The sequence below is a fragment of the Nanorana parkeri genome, unplaced genomic scaffold (genome assembly GCF_000935625.1).
Source record: "Nanorana parkeri isolate BGI_ZX_2015 unplaced genomic scaffold, ASM93562v1 scaffold91, whole genome shotgun sequence".
NCBI lineage: Eukaryota > Metazoa > Chordata > Amphibia > Anura > Dicroglossidae > Nanorana > Nanorana parkeri.
The window spans coordinates 814,987-838,681 of record NW_017306359.1 but is presented as its reverse complement, the minus strand read 5'-3'; the positions used below and the strand labels follow the sequence as shown (position 1 = coordinate 838,681).

Below are 23,695 nucleotides of genomic sequence, written 5' to 3'. Positions count from 1 at the left end.
CTTTATTATAATATATATATATTTTATAATAAGGCCTTAAACACAGAAACATTGTTTATTGTTACCAATGACTCACAATATACAGTCGTTTAATATCCACTTTCATAATGGACTCTCATGGATTTAGATATAAAGTTTTGCTCCTAGCAACAGACATTTTTAAAACTTAGCTTTTATTTCTCCATTACAAAAAGCCATAGAGCTGTGGTATCTTAGCTTGTAAATGTTAGTAGAGGCATTACATTCAGCAGCTTTCTGAATGCCCTTAACTCTAAATTTACAGGGTTATTCACAAAAGGGTGAAGAGTTTGGAGAAGGCAGGAGAAGTGAATGATAGGACAACATAGCTCAACTGGAAAATTGTTCCTAATACACTATTTTGGCCTAGATTGTTCACTTCACCTGTCTTCTCCATACTCTTCACCCTTTTGTGAATAACCCTGTTAGTTTTATAGAGAAAACAAGTTCCTTCTAGGTAAACTAGAAGGGACTTGTAAAATAGGTAAATGTTTTTCAGATCTGCTCTGTTTCAAAGATACTTTGATTTGCCTCATCCTGTCTTTTCTTAAACTAATTTTTGAATACTGGTTGCATGGCTGGCATGCCAATATAATAACGTCCAATAGCAATCTAATACTTCCTGTTCTACTGAAGTATTAAGCAGATTAAGATTTGGGGCCATTTAACGCTGTCATGTGGAGAGTACATAGTTCTGTGCAACCTATGGCTCTTAAGACCTGCAGCTTAATCAGTTGTTTTCCTTTCACTCCAGACCGCTAAACAACAGGCGATCGTACTCCGGGCGGGGGGCGTGTCATTGCGGTGCCATTAACCTCTCCCACCCCAAAACAAAGTGAGCCGTCTGGGTTGCGTTCCAGTACGTGGTGTGACTGGGCCGTAAGTCCAACCATGTGTGAGCAAAAAAAAGAAGATGTTTGTACTTAGCGTAAAATTATTTGCTTATAGTCCAGAGTGGAACACAGGAATGGTTATTCTTGGATATATGGGTTATATGAAGCTGCCTACAGGAAGTGCACACTGGTAACAGGGAAAAAGGCCTGCTGTTTAGAGACCACCTCAAGCAGCATAATAAACATCTTGATTGAAGAGAAAAAAAGATCTATAAAGTACCAGAAATGTTGATAGAATAGAAAAAAAGAATGTAAAAATATAGGTAGTGTTCCTCCATGGATACTAGCAATAAACTGAAGTAGGGTTATATGGAGGCTGGCCTTCAACATTTTCTTTCCGTTTTGCTACCTACTGTAGGCAACTACATATAATCCATATGTACAAGAGTTACTACATCCTTGTGGCCATCAGTAGACAATAAAGAAATCCTGTTCTACTCCATTAGTAAAACAACCCCCAATGTTACACTGATCGTTGAGGCAGGAGATTTCTACACAAAGATCCGGACCTGGCTTTCAAATGGAGAAAGGGTCCTAGTGGCTGTCCTTGTTGGAGTCAGCCCAGCAGGGGAACCATTGTAGGTTGTACATGGTCATGGACGATGGTGGTGGGTCAGAACACAATACACTGAGTGGCCAGATTATTATGACCACCTGACGTTTGTAGGCAAATTAGCTATAATTAGCTATAATTTCGTGCTGAAGTTGCTAGAGGGCCAGACCATTATAAATAGGGAAGCAGGTTGTTTACCACGACAGTAGAAGTGATTTTTTTCTGAAGATATGGGTAAACAACGTGATTTAACAGCCTTTGAACGTGGGATGATTGTTGGCGCTCGGAGCCATGGAGCGAGTATCAGCAAAACAGCAGAATTCGTTAAATGTTCAAGAGCAGCTGTTGTTAAAGTGTTTAAAAGGAGAACTATGGGATTAAGGCTAGTTCTTACAATTGTCTGCAGATGTTCTGTGGTCAGATGGAAAAGGTGCAACAGATTCCTCCATCTACACCTAACTGTGTGGATGGAGGAATCTCCACCTGGGCCAATCTGTTGCACTTTTTCCATCTGACCACAGAAAATCTGCAGATAATTGTAAGGTGTAAAGGTGTATGGGCACCTTTAGGATCATATCTAGCCCTTCCTAAGGGGGGTAATTTTGTGAGGTAATCAAAGCGGATGGTGTGTGATCAGGAGTCTGCTGCAAGTGGCCATTATTTCAGAGGAAACGTGTGCTTGGGCTATGGGTAATTACAAATCTGGTAAGTTATGGACTCCACATTTATCAGTCCCATGGTAGCTGGTGTGGGTTTTTTATGTTCATCATTTACTGGCTGATAAGCAGCTGTGCGGGATTGAGGTTACTGTCCCTGATCCTGGGGAATGATTAGCTGCATAAGGTAAGAGATTTGTAATGCAGCTGGGATGCCTATTGAGCTAAAAAAAAAAAAAATAGGTCAATTGGTGCTTTTATAGTTTACTCAGGGAGCCTGTGATATACACCAGGAAGCGAGTTACCTTCCCCTTTGTTTAGAAGCAGAGTGATATCCAAAGGGCATCGATCTTTGAATGACAGTAGTCAGGGAAGAACAACATTTAGGACTTCCTTATAAGTTAGTTATGTCACAGGGTTGAGGAATAATGTCTTATAATCCACAGCAATTCAGTAAAATGGGACCCCACTTACTCACTGATCTGAGCAGGGCTTTCCCAGTAAACTACTACACAATCCAAACGAAGCCCTGTAACACTCACTTGCAGTGAATTGGCACGATCTGTGCTGCATCTCAGTTCACAGCATTACTAGTGCCCGCAATTTGAGTATGGCTGGTGTGTTGGCAGCCATTAGGGATGCACGATACCGTTTTTTTGGTATCGAGTGTGGGTACTGATATTTTTTTTCGGTACTCGCAGACGCCGAATACCGATATCAGAAGTCCCATTAAGGAAGCCGGGTGGCGTGTAATGACTCGCCGCCCAGCTTCCTGATTAGCCATGAAGCTGTCTCATTGTTCCCTTGTCACCAGGTGACGAGATAGCAAAGAGCTGGCTTCCTGATTGGCCGGAAGAAAGCTCCATGCTCCCTGGTGACGAGGGAGCATGGAGCCGGCTTCCTCACTAAACAGGCTTCCTGATACTGGAATTCCGGTATTGGGATAAGCATCGGGAGCATTTGGGCGAGTACGAGTACTCCCCAAATATTCAGTATTGGCACCGATACTAGTATTGGTACATCCCTAGCAGCCATAGAGTTATTTTAAACTGGAAAAGTGCATCCAGCAATAGTTTGCCATGTGCGAGCATAGTGCATCAATGGTGTAGGCTCCCTGGGCCATCCAGTTAGGTGAACATTTTATTGCATCCTTCAATGTCTTTAAATTGTAACGAGAAAGCCTAAAAAATGAATTTCTATGTAGGTGAAGGATTTCCCTAGTTTCTTTCAGCCAATCTTGAAAAAGCTATAGTGGTAGCAAACGTTTTTGTAAAAGCAACTTAGTTGAACACAGGAGGTAGGGTAGCCACCTCATGCTATAAAAGCTATGCATACTTATTTTTTTTTACATTTTCCTTAGACTAAACCAACAATTGTTTTAACTTCTCTACTGGTAAGCAAGGAGTTAGAGATACACCATACATGACATAATTTGATGCGTCGATGTTTACTATTTTTGAGACAGTCAATTTTATCTTTGAATTTTTTTTTTAGCTACTGAAGGTTTTGTAATTCTTAGTCTTTCGTTTCACAAACTTTTGCCACAAAACACAAGCAATTAGAATTTCTGAGGGCAGTAGTACCTTCTAAAGCCTATGCTATGTTTGTCCTCTCTCCATTTCCTGCATTACCAAACACATTCAAACTTTCAAGGCAGGTATGATTTATATTGGTGGCTGTAATAAACTTCTTACTACTAACATTTGTATCCGCAATACTTTCTATGTATGACAGGCAATAGGGAAGGTATTCTAGCATGGTCAGTGTGTAGGTTGAAGGATCATTGTAATATAGACAAAAGTGAGTAGGGTGTAATGATGCAATACAGCAATACCAGGATGAAAAAGTGAACTGGCAGGTAGGCTATGCCCCCTGTGTCCATTTCAAAGTGTAATGTTCATTTTTATCTGAAGTGTATCCCTTAAACAGAAGCACAACAATGTTTTAATCATTAAACATTTTACCCCTTTGGTTGTAAAGCTGTTAGAAACACAACAATTCTGAGAAGTGCCATGACTTCATTTGAACAATTTAAGGAAAGCTTAAGAGATAAAGCAAGGTGAAGCACTCGATATTGAGTAGCATGTGTTTACCAGATTCATGACATTTTGTTTTGCATGCTTCTGTTCCCCAGAGATAGAGATGGATGCTAGAAGCTGAGGCAACAATTGCACATGCCAAGTTGAAAAGGAAATTCATAAATATAAACCTGAGTCTGTTTCATGTGTGATTTACTTCTGATGCAAGAAGTGGTTATGCATACTCAAGGGAACACAGGATCCACAAATTGAATTTCTAACATTGCATTTCCCTGAAAAATAGCATTTCCTACTCTCACAATGAAATGCCACAGGCCCTTTTGTATGAAAGTTTCAGGTTCTGTGATCTAGCCTTTCACTTGCAGGTAGGCCCAACATAGACTGAATTAATGAAGCATTTTGCCACTAAATAATGACATAAACTACCTTTCATATATATGACAATTGGATGCTGGTTAAAGGCTCTGACCACTTTTCAAACATGAGTTGCAGCAGATTTTGTCTCATCCCACAACATAAATCTGGGGGTATGAATGCCAATTTCTACATATGCCCCACTCAGAGGGCATCATGCACTCTAATACTGTTGCAATTCCAGGGAAATATTTTGGACATCAGTTCGTAAAAAGATGACCTGGAAATGCAAAGTGTGGGCAACTAAATAAATAAGGGTCATGGGCCCCTTAAGAAGAAACAATTAAAGGGCAATATGATCATAACAATACATGTATGGCCCATAGAGGAAGTTGTTCACGTAACAAATTCACAGGGTTATTCACAAAAGGGTGAAGAGTTTGGAGAAGGCAGGAGAAGTGAACAATCTAGGACAACATAGCTGATTTGGAAAAAAAATCTCCAATTCAGCTCACTTTCCAGTTCAGCTATGCTGTCCTAGATTGTTCACTTCTCCTGCCTTCTCCAAACTCTTCACCCTTTTGTCAATAACCCTGTGAATTTGTTTTCACGTTAAAGCAAATTGGGTCGTGCTAAGGATATTTTGCCTTCTTCTGGACCAAGAAGGACAGTTAAATTGTATTTGTACTTTGTACACACTGGATACAGCAACAGGTTTACTTGACAATAGGGACTTTACAGCAACACTAAACGCAGGAGTTAAATCTCAAAAATACATTCAAGCACCTTAACTATTATCAGAAATGTATCTTATTTGTGTGTCACCCAGTTGTAGATCCTCAAATCATCTATGAATTCATGCTGACGCTGTCATTTCCTCCTGGAGGGTGACTACTTTTGTTCCCCATGGTCTGTATGTGTGTTGCAAAGTAGCCACCCCTCCAAGCTCACTCCTGTGGACTACAATCTCAGGTTTAGTACTGAGATTGTAGTCTATCATGGGAGCGATCTTGGAGGGGTGGCTACTTTACAACACACAGGGACCATGGGGAACAAAAGTAGTCACCCTCCAGGAGGAAATGACAGCGTCAGCATGAATTCATAGATGATTTGAGGATCTACAACTGGGTGACACACAAATAAGATACATGTGTGTTTGAGATTGAACTCCTGAGTTCAGTGTTACTTTAATCATGTTATATACCATCCCCACACCCAGTCCATTACCAGGTCACTCGAAGCCACAGTATTTTTATCACCAAAGGACAGTTCCACATCATTGGGAAGTTAATCATTTTACCACTTGCTCAACTACATTTTTGAAAACTTTATAATCTGCAGCTTTTATCATAAAGGGCTGAAACACTTTCTAAGGTCTCATATGTATTACAAGGTACTAAAAACTGTGTGAACGCATTCAATTTATAGTATCATGCAGACAGTGAAAGCATTATTTTAGTGTGTGTGACATTTGGATAAACACTACTGAAGCATTAGAGTGAATAGCATACTTATGCATAGTTATACACCCAGTCTTTGTCCAGAGGTGAAACTACAGGGAAGGAACAAAGGTTTATTATCTTTGTTACATTATCACCAACAGTTGTCAAGGGATGGCTGCACATAAGTGTAATGTAATCAAGCACTGAATATAACAAGGCAAATTACAGATAGTTTTTATTTAAGGTCTTCAGGTCATATGTATAATGAATACTTGAGTGAATCCCAAGTTTAGCCCGCAAATCTGTCAAACGTCCTAGCATTGTGACGGTCTTTTTTCTTATCAGGAAACTGTAATTAATCCTTAAAGTTACCAAAATGTTTAAACTCTGGGCACAAAAACGTTCATTGAAATAAGATTCCTCAATATCCATAATGGATATAAATCCACTTTGTGTGCACCAAATGCCTTTGCAATCCTAAATATTACCGGTAGTATCTCTGTGCAGAGAGCTGTGGGAGAGAAAAGGCAGGTCCATCTACTACAGGCTGCCTGCAAAAAATTACAGGGGGGCCGGCACAAGGCCAGTCCCTCTGAACAAAGAGAACAAGCAGCACTGACTGGTCCTTATTACAGGAAACTCCTGCACAGAGGTAAAGTGATGGATTAACAAAGGACACTAGGATTTAAGTAAGAATATGCATTGCCTCTTGTATTTATACAATAGCTCTATAGCCTAGTTTCCAGTCTATACTATAGACTGCAACCAGCAGCTCCACTACATTCTGGTGAGACGCACGCTGAAGACCAATTTAGCAAATCATTCAACAATTAAATACAATTTTGACATGATTTATTGCACCATAGCAACATCAAAACTATCCAGACAGCTGTCAATTATTTTTATCTTTTCATCTGACAGCAAATTCTCCTGCCTCAATTGTGCAATGAGAGTTTCCAGTGATCTTAGACGAGAGAGTGTTACATTTTCCTGCACTTCCAGAAGTGCTATTTTAGACTGCAGTTTAGCGATGGTTTGCCAGAGATGATTTCTGTCAAAATCCTGTTTGCAGTATGAATGCTCGGTTTCTAGCAGCTCATCAGCTGTGCTTGATTCCTTGGAAAATGTATTTTCAACATCAAAGATTTCTTCATTAGCGGACTGTCGATCATCCAAAATGACCTGGCTTGTCAGAACAGGCTGCTTTTCTGAAATTCCATCTGGCACAATGATTGTAATAACAGATTCTCCAGCCGAGTCCAGTTGTTCTATTGTTTGCTTAATTGCTGTGAACACAAGTGATTTGTCAGAGGGTTGTGGTTTGTTGCTGAAATTATCTACATGAAATGCATTTAAATCCTCTGTCACAATGGCAGCCTGCTCTGCTAATGGAACTTCAAAACACATCTTGGAGTCTGATATTGTGTTAATAAGCATATTTTCTAGAGAGGCATGATTCAACTCGAAAGTCACAATCTGACAGGCTGACATTTCATATTCTGCCTTTGTCTGTCCACAAAGTAACTCTTTGCAATCTGAAATTGTGATGCCATCCATTTTGATGAGGGAATATTACAAGTCAAGGATCACAGAGATAGCAAACACGTGACTCAATGCAGTATATAACAATTATTAATTAAGCCAGTGATATTTGTCACCACATTGCCACATTCTTTGGATTCTGTAGAGGAAAAAAAAAAAAACAATCAGTCTTCTATGTAACAATATTTCAAGATCACTGCCATCATGAAGCTCACTCATTCATGCTAACAGGTGTTCAAAATGTTATATATATATATATATATTAGGGCTTGAAAAATTTGGCGGTGTCTCTTACAGGGTGGGAGAGAGAGAGGGTATACAGAGAAAAATTCACAGAGAGGATATAATGTAAAAGAAGATGGACAGAGGGAGACTTACTGGGGAAAAAACGTGTGATCTGCTTGCAGCCTCCTTCTCACTGTATAGCAGCTCCACCCACTATTTCCTGCGTCCCGGCCGCATCGGGCAAAGCGGATCTCGGGACCGAACACGGCAGTCACAGATGCTGATACAAGTGATCGAGCGTCTATAGAGACGCTCGATCGCTTGACTGTGTTAAGCTCCCGGCCGGCCCTGTAATTACAACGGCCGGCCGGCCGGGAAGCTGCTCGTCAGGCTCCACTGGCTGCTCGTCACAGACGAGTGGACAAGTGGATTTTTCGAGCCCTGTATATATATACATATACACACACATACACACACACATACACACACACACACACACATATACATACAAGATCCTTTTGGAGTTCAGTTTTTAAAGAACCCCTTTTAACTGAAAAATGTACAATACCCTGCATAAGTATTCACCTCACTTAAGTATGTTGTGATGTTTGGAGATATTAACACATATGGTGAGCACTTTAAGGACACACTCCACTCGCAATGTCTTCTTTTCAAGGGCTTGGTAGTACACTTTTATCCAAATGAAAGTTGACATGTCCACCTAGGACCACCACAAAGAATCTGAAGGTTTTAGAATCATCTAGCCAAAGTTTAGACACCAATTTTACATAACCAAATAAAATGGGAAATATACATAATTCAAAGGTTTAAAGCTGGTGAAGAGATACCCTAACCAACTCACAGCCATGACTACAACCAAAGAATATTTATGCAGCCAACAAATATCTACTTTCATTACACTTGTGCTACAATTAAAAAAAATGTACACTTTGTGTGTATTATTATATTCGATCTAATCTATTTCCAGTTTGCAAAATTTTTTTGTTTAAAAAAACAAATAGGTGGCAATACTTATGCAAGGTACTGTACAGTAAGCGAATCAATGTCAGTGCACTTTTCTACAATATTTGTGGTTAAAGCAAACCTTTCCTAAAAGAAATATGGAGGCTATCACTGCTGACCTTCTAAAAAAATGGTAGTTGCTTGCTGTTTATGCTGAACTCAAAACTTTCTAAGTCAATGACCTGAATAACATAAGATCCGGAAAGTAATAGTAAATAATAACGTTACAATTCCATATTTGCACAATTGTCCTGGTCTGGTAACGTTCTTGAGCTGGCCATACACCTATAGATTATGTGCAGATTTTCTATGGTCAAATGGAAAAAGTGCAACAGATTCCTCCATCTACGCTAAACTGTGTGGGTGGCGTAATCTCCCACTGGGCCAAGCTTCAGCACCTTGCTGGTTGGCCCGCTGGCTCTCAAAACACCTGAACAATCTGATTGGATGCAGGCACTGTTCAGGTATTTTGGCAACCAGAGGGGCCGACTAACAAGATACTGAAGTTTGGCCCAGTGGGAGATTCCTCCAGCCACACCGTTTATTGTAGATGGAGGAATCTGTTGCACTTTTCCATCTGACCATAGAAAATCTGCACATAATCTATAGGTCTGTGACCAGCTTAAATCTGTCAAAAAAAAATTAAAAGCAATATGGCAACCTGGAGGTGTTCTATACACAGCTGGTGATTTGGTATACAGAATGCCTCCAGAAATGTCACCTCCTGCGATTGGCTGGCTGATTTTCTCAGAAGTCTGCACTAAAGGTGGCCATACACTTTACAACCCTGTAAAGTACTTTAAAAAACATACGATCTGCCCATCTTGGACAGGCAGATCGCACTTGCGATCATCGCAAGCCCGCCCCCTGGGGGGCGGCTTACAATGACTGTAATGAGGGGCGGGCTTACGATGACTGCAAACGGCTAACTCGCTGAGAATGGAACGATTCCCGGCGGGTTTTCTAGCCTGCTGGTTCAATGGAAGACGTACAGTAGAAACGGTCACACGCCTTCCATACACTTTGCGATTATCGTACGATCGCGGGATTTCCCGTGATTCTCATACGAGAATCGTGCAGTATATGGGCACCTTTAGATACCCTAACCCTATTACAACACAGGGAGTCCACCAGCTGATTATAATGAACCCAGACCTTCCCATTCAGGGATCAGTTTGGAAAGGACATGATGCAACAAACGGCTATTTCTTCAGAACAGAATCAGGTAGCAAATTGCAAACGTGGGTAAAATCCTTGTAATATACACAGATCACCCAGAAGATTGATTTTTTTTCTCTCAACAAATGTGGAGTTACTCTTTATGGCAAGGGGATCAACATGACAGCCAGGCAACTAGCATTTGCAGAAGAAGATGGCAACCTCCATATTTCTCTAACAAACAGAAGCACTTATACATACTGTTTTTTTTGGATGAAATGCAGTTTCCATGAGAGATGCAAATATGTTTAGTACATAGCACTAGATCACATTACAACTGTGAGTCAAAGTTCGAATACACTTAGACAATGACAGCTCGCTAATACACAAGACTTGCAATGTTCCAGTGATCCATATCCATAGCTTTTCATGTACGCTTGCTTTTATTATTTCACGTTGTTTGTGTAGCACCATGCTTGACAAAATGTAACAATATATAATTGAAAGATTGCACTTAATAATAAAAGGTATGACCTATATTTTCACTTAGAGCGAGATAAACACTCTACTCTCCTCCAGTTTTCATAAATCTGTCCAAAGTCCAATAACACTTTATAGCTGAGCAAACACCAGGACAAAACAACTTCAAACTTTGAGTCTTTTCTAGAAATTTCAGCTGGGTTAGACTGTGTGCCTTCTAGAGCTGCAGCTAACGATTATTTTCAAAATCGATTAGTTAGTCGATTATTAAGTTCGATTAATCGGTTAATCGGATAAACTATAAAATAAAGTTTAAAAAATGGCTCCAGTGATGGGACTACTAGTTTGTTGAAATGTTCAGTAATGACAAACACATACTTCTAGATAATTGCCAGCTTTGTCTATCTCTCCCAGCCTTCTAGCAGTGGCCATGTTAACTGAGGGCAGATTACTAGATCACCTTTTACTTCCTGGAACTCTGGCACATGTGACTAGGACATGTGACCATGTACATCATCTTGGCGGAGAAAAATGCCTTTCCCTGAGATCTTGTGAGATTACAGATGAGATTTTCCAGCTATGCTCTGCTGATGTAACCTTCACAGGATGCAACACTTGGCCATGATTACATCATTTGTACCAGAAGTGGACCAGGAAGTAGATGAACTTATTGGCATGGAGAGCTGCATCCTGCTGTGATTTTTAGTGAAAGGGGGGTAAAGGTCCATTTTAAAAATTAATTTGTTTACCATTGAGTTAGAGTTAAACTGCATATCCATTGATGACACACCAGCAATAATTACATCGGAGTATATATCATATATAATATGCTACCAAAACCAGTATACTCATTAACAAAAAAGTGTGTGAACTTAAAGCAGAACTCCAGGCAAATAAAATAAACCCTTGCAGTGGGTCTACCCCTGCACTGCAAGAGTTATGTGCGTGTTTTTTTTAGGGGGATAAAATAAGAGTTATACTCACCCGATCCCATGATCCCAGCTTGCTCTAACACTGATCCCTTCAGCCTTGAATCCCCTACGCTCCAGGGGTCTAAGGTCCTGTGAGTCATCACGTTCTATACAGTCTATGGGATGTGAGGATGCCATAGGACATTCCATTACTGGAGTGCAAAAGGAGATATGCTGCAGGAAGTGGTCTAGGAGCCAGCCGGGATTGTGGTTCCAGTGAGTATAACTCTGTTATTTTAGCTTCCTAGACAAAACAAGCCTTTAACCCTTACATTGAGGGGGTAGCGCCACTTCAAGGGTTAAGATTGTATTTGTCTGAAGGTTGGCTTTAAAATGTGCTCATGTGTGAGCGGATTATCAGGATCAAGACCATTTTAGACCTAAACCACCCGTAACAGGCCAATATATATGAGGAAAAACCCAATTCCTCTAAGCAATCAACCGATATGTGGATATCACGCGGGCTGGGCAAAAATGCAAGGTGTATAATAACACCATTAGACAATATTCATGGTCCCCACATGCTCACATCTTTGGTGTTGAACATACTGTTCTGTTAAAGATCTGGCTGCCCAGGATGGGTTGGGTCACCAACATTTCAGAATAAATGACCTTTGACCAAACCCTTTCACAGCAAATGCATACAAGGAAATAAAACTAATGTCAACCGATGTGCTTTTACCTTTTCCTTTTGAACATTAGACGCCTACCCATACACTACTAGAGAAGAGTGAATTACACTCATCCTAATAGTTAGAGCCGACCTGTGACACTGAAACTGTCGCACGTCGGCTCTATTGATTGGGAAGTGAGCGGAAAAAATACAGCTGCTCGCTCACTTCTCGATATCTCCCTGCAGAGAGCCATAACTGTCAGTCATGGCTCCCTGCAGGGATTGCCCCCCTCCCCGGGGGGGGGGGCATAGTTGGCTCTGCCTCTAGATAGGCAGAGCCCGCTGTCAATCAGCCAGCTGGGTGGATCTTGACGCTATTGTATCCATCCCGGCTGTGGTGCTCTCAGTATATAGCAGGCAATAGTCCGCTATATCTGAATTTTGGGTCACGGGAAGACGTTAGTATATGTCCTCCCATGACCCTAAAGAGAACTATGAGAAAAAGAAAGGTGACCACATAGTTCTCTTATAAGGCTGAACTCCGATTAGGGACAACCCCCCCTTAGCGAATCGGCCCAGAAAAAAACAAAACTAAATCGGCCCTACTGGAACCACTCAGCTCGACAAAAAGTGATTTTCTGTCAAATATAATGTGGGGGATTGGAGAAAAACCCAGTTCGCCCATGCAAAACTGTGACTGTCATAACCCCCTCATGGCACATTCAATTGCGGCAGGGGAATTCCCTGCTACAACACATCATAAAGGGGTGGAGAATGCCCCTGCCACAACTGATGGAAGTGACTGTAGCCAGTCAGTTATGGGTGCTGGCTGTCCATATACAAATGTTGGCAAGGATGAATTTCCCATCCACACTGTTTAGGGTAGATGGGAGAATCAAGTGACTTCTCTTGTTCAGCCCAAAAAGCATAGTACAGGTGTATGGCTAGCTTAACCTCCCTGGCGGTCTGATTATCTCAGTTTTTTTTCTATTTTTTACTTTTAAATTTCCCGCCGGTTCCGCCCACTTGCGATGCAGGCGCTCGCAAGGGAAGGAACCTGGAAGACGGATGCCGGCATCGGCCAAAGGACACAGCGGGGCTTGTAGGGAAAAGGTAAGTGACACACAGTGTAATCCCGAGTGTGGCTCGCTCGGGGGTTGCCGTTTTTGGTACTGAAAATTAACCCCGAGCCACACTCGGGATTACCGCCAGGAAGGTTAAAGGATTAGTACACATTGAAGACATTTCAAAAAAATGTATATGCATTACAACTATAATTGCACATAAAATGGTGTCCTTTGGTGGAAAAATACAAGAATTTCACACTTGGAAATTCAAATATAAATATTGCATTGATATATTTAGTGAAAAATGTCACATCATGTCATATGGTGCTAACTTTTCGGGTCCGCACAGGGATCCTACATCAGAGCGACACGGTGACGAAAAAAAGATTCTTACTTTTGAAGTTGCTTCTACCGTGGGCTCCCCCTCTAAATTCTGCCTAAATATCAGGACAGACCAACACTTGGTTGCGCGGCCCCAACCCCTCACATACGAGCACTCAGCTGAAAGAGCTCCGCTTGCCTAACCATGCCTGCGTCTGTTGTCTCTCCCAGCAGCAGCTGAGTTTAGCATTCTGTGAGTGAGACAGACTGCGCATATGTGGTTAGGCAAGCCGACTTCTTGCAGCTATCGGTCCGTCCTGATATCTAGGCAGGACAGAGGGGGACCCCATGGTAGAAACCGCTTCAAAAGCGAAAATACTTTTTGGAGGGCTGGTTAACACCAGTGGCCACGTGCGTGTGCCTGTACCTTGCCAATGCACTCAATTGAACTGGATCACATTGTTGTTTTTTTTTGTTAGAACTTTATTCAAATGTCACAAGTGGCATTTTGTTAAAGGAGAATTATGGGGTAAGTGACAAACACTCATTCCCATAATTCAAGCCGACCTGTGACACTGAAGCTGTCACAGGTCGTCTCTATTGAACAGGAATTCAGCAAACACATACTGCTGATCGCTGACTTCCGAACCCTCTCCCTGCAAAGAGCGGTAACTGGCTATACCCGCAGATTGGCCCATAGTTCTCTTTAGGTTCTATGGGCTCACTGCACTGCGATGTGGTTGTACCGCATCTCACTGTGGTATACTTAAAAAAGTACCTTCAGGCCATACTTTAAAAAAAATATTTTTTACACAGGGCCTACTAAAAGGAATGACAGAATGGAATGGCCATAGACTTTGACAGGGGAAGAGAATGCCCATAGACTATAATGAAGCCAAACGGAATGCCCATAGAGTATAATGGGAAGCACAGTTTCAGATATTTTGTAGGCAAATCTGAAAAAGATATCAACTTATCCTTTACCACAGATCTTCCCCGTGTATAGTAACATCTTTTACAATTGAAATAACTTTGGATTTTTCCTGTTTTCTATGGAATGACAAGGGTGAATGACACCAAGAATGACCATAGAGTATAATGGGAAGAAAGATGGGCCATGGTGTCGAGAACCATATGACACTTCAAATAAATCTAAATCTAATAAATTATAGTCTATGGGTATTCTTGGTGTCATTCACACTTGTCATACCATAGAAAATAATGATAATCCCACCTAATCTCAATTTAGAACGTTGCTAATGTGCTTGGAGAGTATGCCTGCTACAGATTTATTTGCTGTGTCATATGGTTCTCGACTCCAAGGCCCATCTTTCTTCCCATTATACTCTATGCGCATTCTTGGTGTAATTCACCCTTGTCATTCCATAGAAAACAGGAAAAATCCAAAGTTATTTCAATTGTAAAAGATGTTACTATACACAGGGAAGATCTGTGGTAAAGGATAAGTTGATATCTTTTTCAGATTTGCCTACAAAATATCTGATACTATGCTTCCCATTGTACTCTATGGGCATTGCGTTTGGCTTCATTATAGTCTATGGGCATTCTCTTCCCCTGTCAAAGTCTATGGGCATTCCATTCTGTCATTCCTTTTAGTAGGCCCCTTTTTACACATGACCGGAAAGCGTCACCGTCCACAAGGCAAATTGTCTTCTGTTCGGGTTGCGCTGGAAAAAACGTCCAGCGCAGCCCAAACACAGATGGTGAGAACAAGCCCTGAAAACGAAGGACACCATTTTATGTGCAATCAAAGCTAACCTATATGGATTTTTAATAAGATGTAATTAAAAGGTGGACTAACCCTTTAAGGAAAGCAGGCAATCACCTTCCCAAGTGAACAGCCACTACTTCATTGCTCAGTGCAATCAGTCAAGCTTTGTTTTCTACAGAAAATAAGCCAGGATATCTGATTCTTTAGCCCATTATAGGAAGGCCCGGTCATTCTTTAACTCGTTTATAAGAAATGTTACAAGGAAATACTTATAGCAGCTGAAATATCAGTCATGGTGTATATGAGCTCTGTCCTTCCCTATAAAGGGTTAACTGCCAAAACGTTTCCAATGTGATGGGGCTTGCCCACACACTGCACTCTGTTATAACAAGGGGCAGCAGGCAGGTGATATGGACTCCATACATACACTTCACTTGGGGCACAGCGCGGACACAGGCTGCTCACTCAGGGCACAGCGAACACGCTAAACACGGGACCACGACACAGCTCTTCCGCATCCGGGCACCTGACGTGGCCCGGGCACTTGCAGCAACTTACCTGGGAGCTGCTGTCACTACAACCTGCCATTGTGCCGCCATTTTTGATACGGGCAATTGTAAAGCCACTTTAAAAACGACATACATTGTGCTAGGCTTACACCACGGCCACGCCGATAACAGCACAGCTCTAGTCAATGTTGTTTAGCACACGTTTATGGAGAGCATTGAGCTACTTTTTTAATAAACCGGGTAGATCACGGTCCGCAAAGAACGGAGCTGCAACAACCACAGCGGCGTCTAACGGCTCACGCTCGTATTTCTACTCATCACCCATTGGCTCCTAAACCCTTAGTCACTTTGACTTCAGTAGCTCTGCCCGCCCCTCCCTTTCAGCTGACTTTCCCGCGCCCGTGACGCACAGAGCTCCTGGTGACTCCACCCTCTCCCAGAGCGAGAGTCTCTGTCAGCGGAAATGACGACCTTTCTAGCTCTCAAGTAACAACAGCCTTCCACGTGCGCCTAAGATCACGTGGTGAGGCAGCGACCAATAGCGGAGTGTGTCGTGTAGCCGAGCAGCTGGTGACAGAGTGGGCGGGTCCGGGTGTCAATGCAGATAAGTCCTGAGCGATCAGGCGGCTGTGGCTTTACTGGAGTTGGGTAAGTAGTTGGGCTGTGCTCGTATGGTGTGTGATTGTTGGGGATTCCGGTATTCGCATGTACAGCTTGTTCTTGGTCACTGTTATTCGTGTAGGGCTTGGTTCCTTATCAGTGCTGGGCTATGGTTTGGTAACACGGTGCCAGTGATCGTCTCGTGTTCACGTCTAAAGTTCTATAATCCATTACTGCACCATTGAGGGATGAGACCTGTACCTCATTGTATATGTATTCTGTAATCAAGAGGCTGGAACTGAAGAGGTTATATAAGATTGTGCATGAGCCATTACTGCACCACTGAGGGAATGAGACATTTACCTTTATTGTATTTGTAGTCTGTAATCGGGAGGCTGTAACTAAAGGGGTCATGCACAGTAATTTATATAATCCATTACTGCACCATTGAGGGATGAGACGTATACCTTCTTCTAGATATATTCTGTAATCAGGAGGCTGCAACTAAATGGGTTATATAAAACTGTGCATGAGCCATTATGGCCATTATTGAGGGATGGGACTTGTACCTTTTATTGTATATGTATTCTGTAATCAGGAGGATGCAATTATAGAACTCCTGCACAATAATACTCTATATGCCCATCTATGCTGCTGGCAGAAAATTATGTGCGTATGTATGTAGAAGAATTCTGGTGGCTAGAGTATTCATTTGTTCTAGCCACTAGAACAGAGGTGGGCAACTCCAGCCCTTTAACTGCCCTTTAACTACAAATCCCAACATGCTTTGGGTAGTCTTGCCTGTACCAATCAGTCCGGCAAATGCCTCATGGCACTTGTAGTTCCACAACAGCTAGAGGGCTGGAGTTGCCCACCCCTGCACTAGAATATGTGCGTACATGTGTGTTTAAGTGTAACTTGTGACTGTAAGCTCCTCTCCAAATGCAGATTTTGGGACATTTTATTCTGAATGCCTGAGTGCTGCTCTAAGACCCCATTCACACTGAGCTACATCCAAAAAAAACGTTTTTCTTTTTTAGCATGATTTTGAGCTGAGTGACATTGAGCTATAGTGCACATTTTGCTGCATGACTTTTGTAGGGACTTTGTAGCTGATACATTGGGCTGTAACCAATCAAAAGTGGTCGTGATGTGACATAATTCCTCGTTTCCTTCTTCTGTTCCTTATTATATTTCTGTGCAAAAGTGACACTTCTGTAATTCGATAATGAGCTACACCATTGAAGTCCATTGGGCCAAATTGCACGAAATCTGCCGAAAAATAGGTCATGTTCAAGAGACAAGCTAAGGTGACATGCTATGAGATGTTTAACAGCTCCATTGAAATGCATTGGACAAGCAACACCGAGCTGATATTTCAGCAATTTTTTTTTTGAGCTGAAATCGCGCTACAAATTGCTCCATTTGAATGGGGTCTTAATATGGATCTAAACCCCACAATGTGTGTGGACACATTGACTGACTAAATTAGAGCTGTAGTTAGAGGCTTTTTTTCTGCCCATGTGCATGAGACCTAAAGGGAACCTGTACTGAAATGGCAGCATCTATATTTCTTCCAGATATGCTTCTGAAAATGTTATTTCTGGAGCTGGTTTTGTTTTCAGTGCTTTTGGATTTTATGATCTGGAACAAGTATGTGGTTGTGGAAGTTGGAACTCCCAATCAGCGTACTTGTGCCAGAAGGTAAGAATGATGGCCAGGCAGCCGGCATTGTTACAAGTGGTCAGCAATAGCTACATATTCTGTCAGCACAGGTTCCCTTCACTCAGATATAGCCCAGCAAGGATACAGATGACGTTCCAGTTCTTTGTCATTGGCAGTGGTTAAAGCAGATCACTGTGTCATCTTGAGTGTCACAATTGAGCGTCGGAGATAATCAATGCTGAAGCATTTTAATCCCTGGGTCCACACGGGCATTTCCCAGTTATCTAAATTCTCTGTCCGTGTATTAAACGCTAATATAGGTGTGGTTAAATGGTGGGGGCAAAAAACAGTCCTTTAAAGAACTCCAGAAAACGAATCCTTGTAGTGTGGCTACCCCCAAACTGTAAGGTTTAACTGCTCATTATGTCTAGGGGCTCAAATTTAAAGCATGCACTCATCAGATCTTCAGCCCTGCGGCCGTGATTGCTTACTTTTCTTCCCCTCCACTCTGGTGGTGAAGTACCCCTGCAGTAGACATTGTGATTTCATGGGTGCTTGGACCACTGTAGTCCAGGGAAGAAGAGGCTGTAGGGACTGGACTAGCAGTGAAAAGAATTGTCAGGACATATTTTTTTATATAAAGTTTGCTTAGAAGATGGCTGATTGGCTGTGCTGTTTTTATCTTGTTTGCAATGGAGATTTGACAACTCCTGGTCTTGTGGGCACAGGACAAGTATCAGGAGCCATATTGTTAGTGACACTAAACTCAGGCGTTAATCTCCTTATGAAGGGTGGCTACTTTTGTTCCTCATGGTCCCTGTGTGTTGTAAAGTAGCAACCACTCCAAGACCACTCCTGTGATGGACTACAGTCTCATATTTAATGTATTAACTTGTATTGAGATTAGTCCACGGGAGTGAGCTTGGAGCGGTGGCTACTTTGCAATGCACACAGAGAACATGGGGAACAAAAGTAGCCACCCTCCAGAAGGAAGGACAGTATGAGCACAAATTCAGAGATGATTTGAGGAATTACAGCTGAGTGATGCACAAATAAGGTCCAGTTTTGTTAATAGTTAAGGTAATTGAATACATTTTGAGATTTAACTCCTGGGTTTAGTATCCCTTTAAGGTACCATTCACACATATTGCAGTGACCCACGCTGTACTGCACCGGATCAATGCAGGTCACAGCAAGGACACATAGAAAATTATTCTCAGGTCCCCTGTCATGCGAGGACCGAAATGGAGTCTACGCATTGTACATGCCACATAAAGTTGAGAAAAAGTCAAATAAAATAAAAAAACCCATGACATCACTGGCAGTGTACAATACAGCGCACACTGCTAGGGCTGCAACAGAGCGATGGCTTTTGTAGTGTGAAGGGGCACTTGGTTATGTCAAAAGTTGCTTCTAGCACCGTCATATTCAATTCATTGAAATCCTACATAAGGGCGATGTTGGTTACCATAACTTGGGGTCTAAAATGTGTCCAGTAACACACAATTGTTCTCTTGGAGAACCAGAGCAAGTGTCATTGAAGCTGAAATCTGTTTTTGTTGCTTCCAGTCCTTTGTGTTCACACTAGAAAGATATGCATGCTTACACAATTGCTTAAAGCAAACCTTTGCACTGGAAAAATCTAATTCTACCAATGCATCCCTCTGTGTATGATGAATAATAACAGACATGTTAGGTGTAAAATGCTGTGATTTCGGAATATTTACACTTGCAGAACATTCACATCCTGCTTTGAAAGGGCAAAGTGCTTTTGTTTGCCAAAGCAATGCACACTGGGATTGCCTTGTCATCAGCAGAGCATTGCAGGGAAATGTCATCCGTAATCTCGGGAGATCTCAGGGAAAGGCAATTTCCTCCCCTAAGATGATGTGCATGGTCACATGTCCTAGTCACATGTGCCAGAAATCCAGCAAGTAATGGGAAAGCTAGTAATCTGCCCTTTGTAAACAGAGCCACTGCCAGCAGACGGCATTTATGTAGAAGTACGTGTATGTGGATCGTCATTACTAAACCATTCTAAAGGTGCATTTGTTGTTTTAAATGTGTGTAAAGGTCCACTTTAAGGTTGACTCCAGCAATCATTGACAGAACTGACAGTGGCTTGCTTGTTTGCAGCCCAACTAAGCTTTCAGTTACATTTGGCTAAATACATTGCATGTGCATCTAAACAAAAGGTGTGCGGAGTCTTACTTTCTTTAGAAACAGTTACAGCCTCAGTAATAAAGTGTTGTCCTCTGCCAGCATGCTGCTGGGAAGCAGTGGTCTCATTCATGGGTCTGCCACTTACCCCCAACCTCCTGTCCTTGCTGAGTCAGAGCTAGAGTGCTCTAATCAGAAGGGAACATGAGCTTTAAGATTTAGTGGATTTACTAGTAGGTGCACCCTGTCAGCAGTTGCAGATGTTTAGCAAATTCTTCCAGAAGTTGTTCTTTCTAGACCAATGACTGCCAGGTGACACAATAGCTTTGTGATTTTCCTTGTACCCGATTATAGACCTTGTTGTTTTCTATTCCAGGGACCTCCGTGATGGCTTCAGCTCAATCTGTGCTCACGTTTGCTGTTTGTATCTTATTAATATCTGAGGTCATATTGGCAAAAAAGACTTACTATGATGTTTTGGGGGTTCCGAAAAGCGCTTCAGAGCGTCAGATCAAGAAAGCTTTCCACAAGCTTGCGATGAAGTATCATCCCGATAAAAATAAAAGCCCTGATGCGGAGGCCAAATTTCGGGAAATAGCTGAAGGTATGTCTAGCATTTGAAAGAATTTTAGTATTTAAAGGGAACCTTTTATAGGATAGAAACATTGATGCTGCCTTGGCTTTGAAGTTGCATCTCTTGGGTCTCCTGTTTTGGTATGAAGTCTGATCTGGAATATGCAATGTAGCCAGTGATGTGTTCAAACGCTTCATGTACACGGAAATATGCAGCTTTAAACAAGAAGCTAGTAATAGCATCTCAAGTTTCATGTCCTGACAGGTTCCTTTTTAACTTCTGAACAGTCTATGAATAACTATAATTCTTTCCATTGAACCTCCTTGGGGGGCCCCATTCATGGTGGTGGTTTGCAGCTATGCAATAGGCCACCTGCTCTCTTCTGCACCGGATTTTGGTGCAGTGTTAGCATATCTTCTGTCGAGCAATAGTACTTCTGGCAAGTGAATGGTTAGACCTTCCTGGCACAGGTAATGACTTGATATTATTTCAGCACCTGCAAGTATTAGCATATGTATCAGTCAAGAAGACATTTTGGGGTTGATTTACTAAAGGCAAATAAACGGTTGACATTGCAAAATAATTTGTCCTTTTCAGGGGAATTTTCATTGCTAACTTTTATCATCCAATCACGTGCAAGCAAAAATACTGTTTATTTTCCTTGAATATGATTGGGTATTCTTTGCAGTGGTGTTTTCCCTGCGCTTGGTGAATGTGGTGAAAATTAAAGGAGAACTATGAGGTGAGTGCTTTTCACTCATCCTCATAGTTCTAGCCGACCTGTGACAATGAAACTGTCACGGGTTGGCTCAGTAGATCAGGAAGTGAGCGAACACATACCGGCGTTCGCTCACTTCTCGATCCTGTCGCGGCAGAGAGCCGCGACAGGGGAGGGACTGGATTCCCCCCTCCGATCCTCCAGTGCTGACTGGAGGAACAGACGGGGGAGGGGGCGGGTACAGCTGGCTCTGCCTCTAGAAAGGCAGAGCCAGCTGTCACTCACGCAGCTGGACGGATCCAGACATAATTGTCGGGATCCGTTTCAGTGGCGGCGTCTCAGTATACCGCTCGCGGTATGCTGAGCTTAGGGTGACGGGAGGACACTAGTTTGTCCTCCCATTACCCTTAGGAGAACTATGGGGAAAAGTCCTAACCCCATAGTTCTCAACTTTACGAAGTATAAATTCTAGGGATGCACCGATATATCGGCGGCCGAAAATGGCACTTTTGCCATATTGCCGAAAGAGCCATGTTTCGGCCAATACATCGGCACATCCCAGGTTTCTTTCCTCCCCGTTGGGCGCTGCTCTGTGCTCCAGCGGGAAGAAAAGAAAGTGACAGCCGGCCGAGCGCTGCAGGACGAGAGCACTGCGAGTGGCCGGCGTCTCTCCTCCCACGCCGCTCAGCCGCCTATCGCAGTCCGGCATGGCGGTGTGGGGGCGGAGACAGCGCTGTCATAGGAGGCTGGGCTTACTCTCTACACCGCTCGATCAGCCTCCTGTGACAGCGTGTCAGAGAGAAAAGCAAGGTACACACACTCGGTGATCGCTGAGTGTGTACATAATTGAGGATATGGTATGTGGACTATATCCTCAATTATGAATGAATGGGAGTGATCTACATCACCCCCATTCATTCATAATTGTGGTTATAGTAAACAATGTTCTCATGTTATCAATGAACAAACACTCATACAGGATTCCTTTTCATTGATAACAGGTGACACAGAAATTCAGAGTTAGGACTTACCGGTAACTCTATTTCCATTAGTCTTCCAGGACAGCATCACGAGATGGAATCTCCTCCCCCACACACAGGAAACACGTCACTTAATCTGCTTAAAAGACCCTCCTCTCCTCCACTCCCTCAGTCATCACGAGAACCGAAGGCAAGCTGGAAAAAGACAAGGCACAAACAGGCAATACCACTACATCACATTAACACTACAAGCATCAATGGGCGGGCAGTTGCTGTCCTGGAAGACTAATGGAAATAGAGTTACCGGTAAGTCCTAACTCTGAATTTCCTAAAATTAAGTTTATAAAAAATAAAATATTTAAAAAAATTTAAAAAAGGAAAAAACATTTTTCGCTTTCAGCCTGACATTATTTTATTTTGGTTTTAACTTTTCCATTTCGGTGCACCTCTAGTAAGTTCCCTTGCAAAGTGAGTGTTCTTATTTGTCTTTAGTTAATTTACCCTTTTGTCTCTAGAGGATATGTCTACATAACTATGCTTTTCATATAGCCCTGGGCAGAGCAGCAAACAGTAGTGGGCAGGGATGAGCTTGTGTTCAGACTGAACCTGAGCTCCTCTGTTCCTGGAAGAAGCTCCTACTGAAAACTAAAAGTAAGCTCATTCTGTGCCACCCAATCAGTTGCTGGTGGGGTATTTCCTGCCCGCAGTTTAATGTAAGCAAAGGGTTGTTACATGCAGCTGCGGGTAGGGAAATATACGTACCACAGCTGAGTAGGTGGAAGTGTCCACAACACTTTCTTAGGAGGAGCTCTAGTTTGGACTGGGTTCAGTCTGAACCTGAGCTTATCCCTACTACGAAGGACCCTTATCTTTGCATACAACAAAAGTACAGAGATGGATATGAACCAAGTATCCCCTTTTCACTTTGTGTATTTCTTTGCACAGGACATATTTTAAAGAAAAAGCACATGAAGGGCCAACTTTGATAAGCTGCGCAACCTAGTGGGGGAAATAAAATGGGAAAACTTATTTCAAAACCTAAACGCAGACCAGATGTGGGATTGTTTTAAAAACGCACTACATACTGCTACTTCAAAGTGTATACCTTTTTTAGGGAGCAAAAATGAAAGGTCAAAAACTAAACCAATATGGTTTAATAAAACTGTAAAACAACACGTCAAGGACAAAAGAGCGGCATTTATAAAATATAAGACGGAGGGGACGGCATTGGCGTTCCTTAACTACAAAGAATGTAACAAAAAATGCAAACTAGAAATCCGGGCAGCTAAAACTGAGTGCGAAAAGCATATCGCCACAGATAGTAAAAAGAACCCCCAGAAATTCTACCAATATATTAACAGTAAAAAGGTGAGAAAGGAGCAGATAGGCCCAATAAAGGATG

The 23,695-nt window shown here is 42.2% G+C and overlaps 2 protein-coding genes across 3 annotated transcripts in view; one reads left to right on the top strand and one right to left on the bottom strand.

Annotated features, from left to right (window-relative positions):
- Positions 1-6,783: 6,783 nt before the first annotated feature.
- Positions 6,784-15,713, bottom strand: THAP5 (THAP domain containing 5). 2 transcript variants are annotated; one of them, XM_018552539.1, is made up of 2 exons: positions 15,646-15,713; positions 6,784-7,636 (listed from the first exon to the last, which is right to left on the bottom strand). In XM_018552539.1, exon 2 carries the CDS (start codon positions 7,510-7,512, stop codon positions 6,808-6,810), a length of 705 nt encoding a protein of 234 aa, XP_018408041.1. In that variant the 5' UTR covers positions 7,513-7,636; positions 15,646-15,713; the 3' UTR covers positions 6,784-6,807. The 2 variants fall into 2 exon arrangements, with proteins under 2 accessions (XP_018408041.1, XP_018408040.1); XM_018552538.1 differs by lacking the exon at positions 15,646-15,713 and adding an exon at positions 15,515-15,631.
- Positions 15,714-16,094: 381 nt separating this feature from the next.
- The window catches only part of DNAJB9 (DnaJ heat shock protein family (Hsp40) member B9), an 8,827-nt gene continuing 1,226 nt past the window's right edge, over positions 16,095-23,695 (top strand). Inside the window, exons 1-2 of the mRNA XM_018552536.1 lie at positions 16,095-16,244; positions 20,398-20,625. Coding sequence (XP_018408038.1) covers positions 20,409-20,625 — 217 coding nt within the window. The 5' untranslated portion in view covers positions 16,095-16,244; positions 20,398-20,408. The remainder of the gene's footprint in view (positions 16,245-20,397; positions 20,626-23,695) is intronic.

Bases quoted from the DNA above. Each gene is read 5' to 3' on its own strand.
- THAP5 (XM_018552539.1), bottom strand. From the start codon at position 7,512: ATGGATGGCATCACAATTTCAGATTGCAAAGAGTTACTTTGTGGACAG.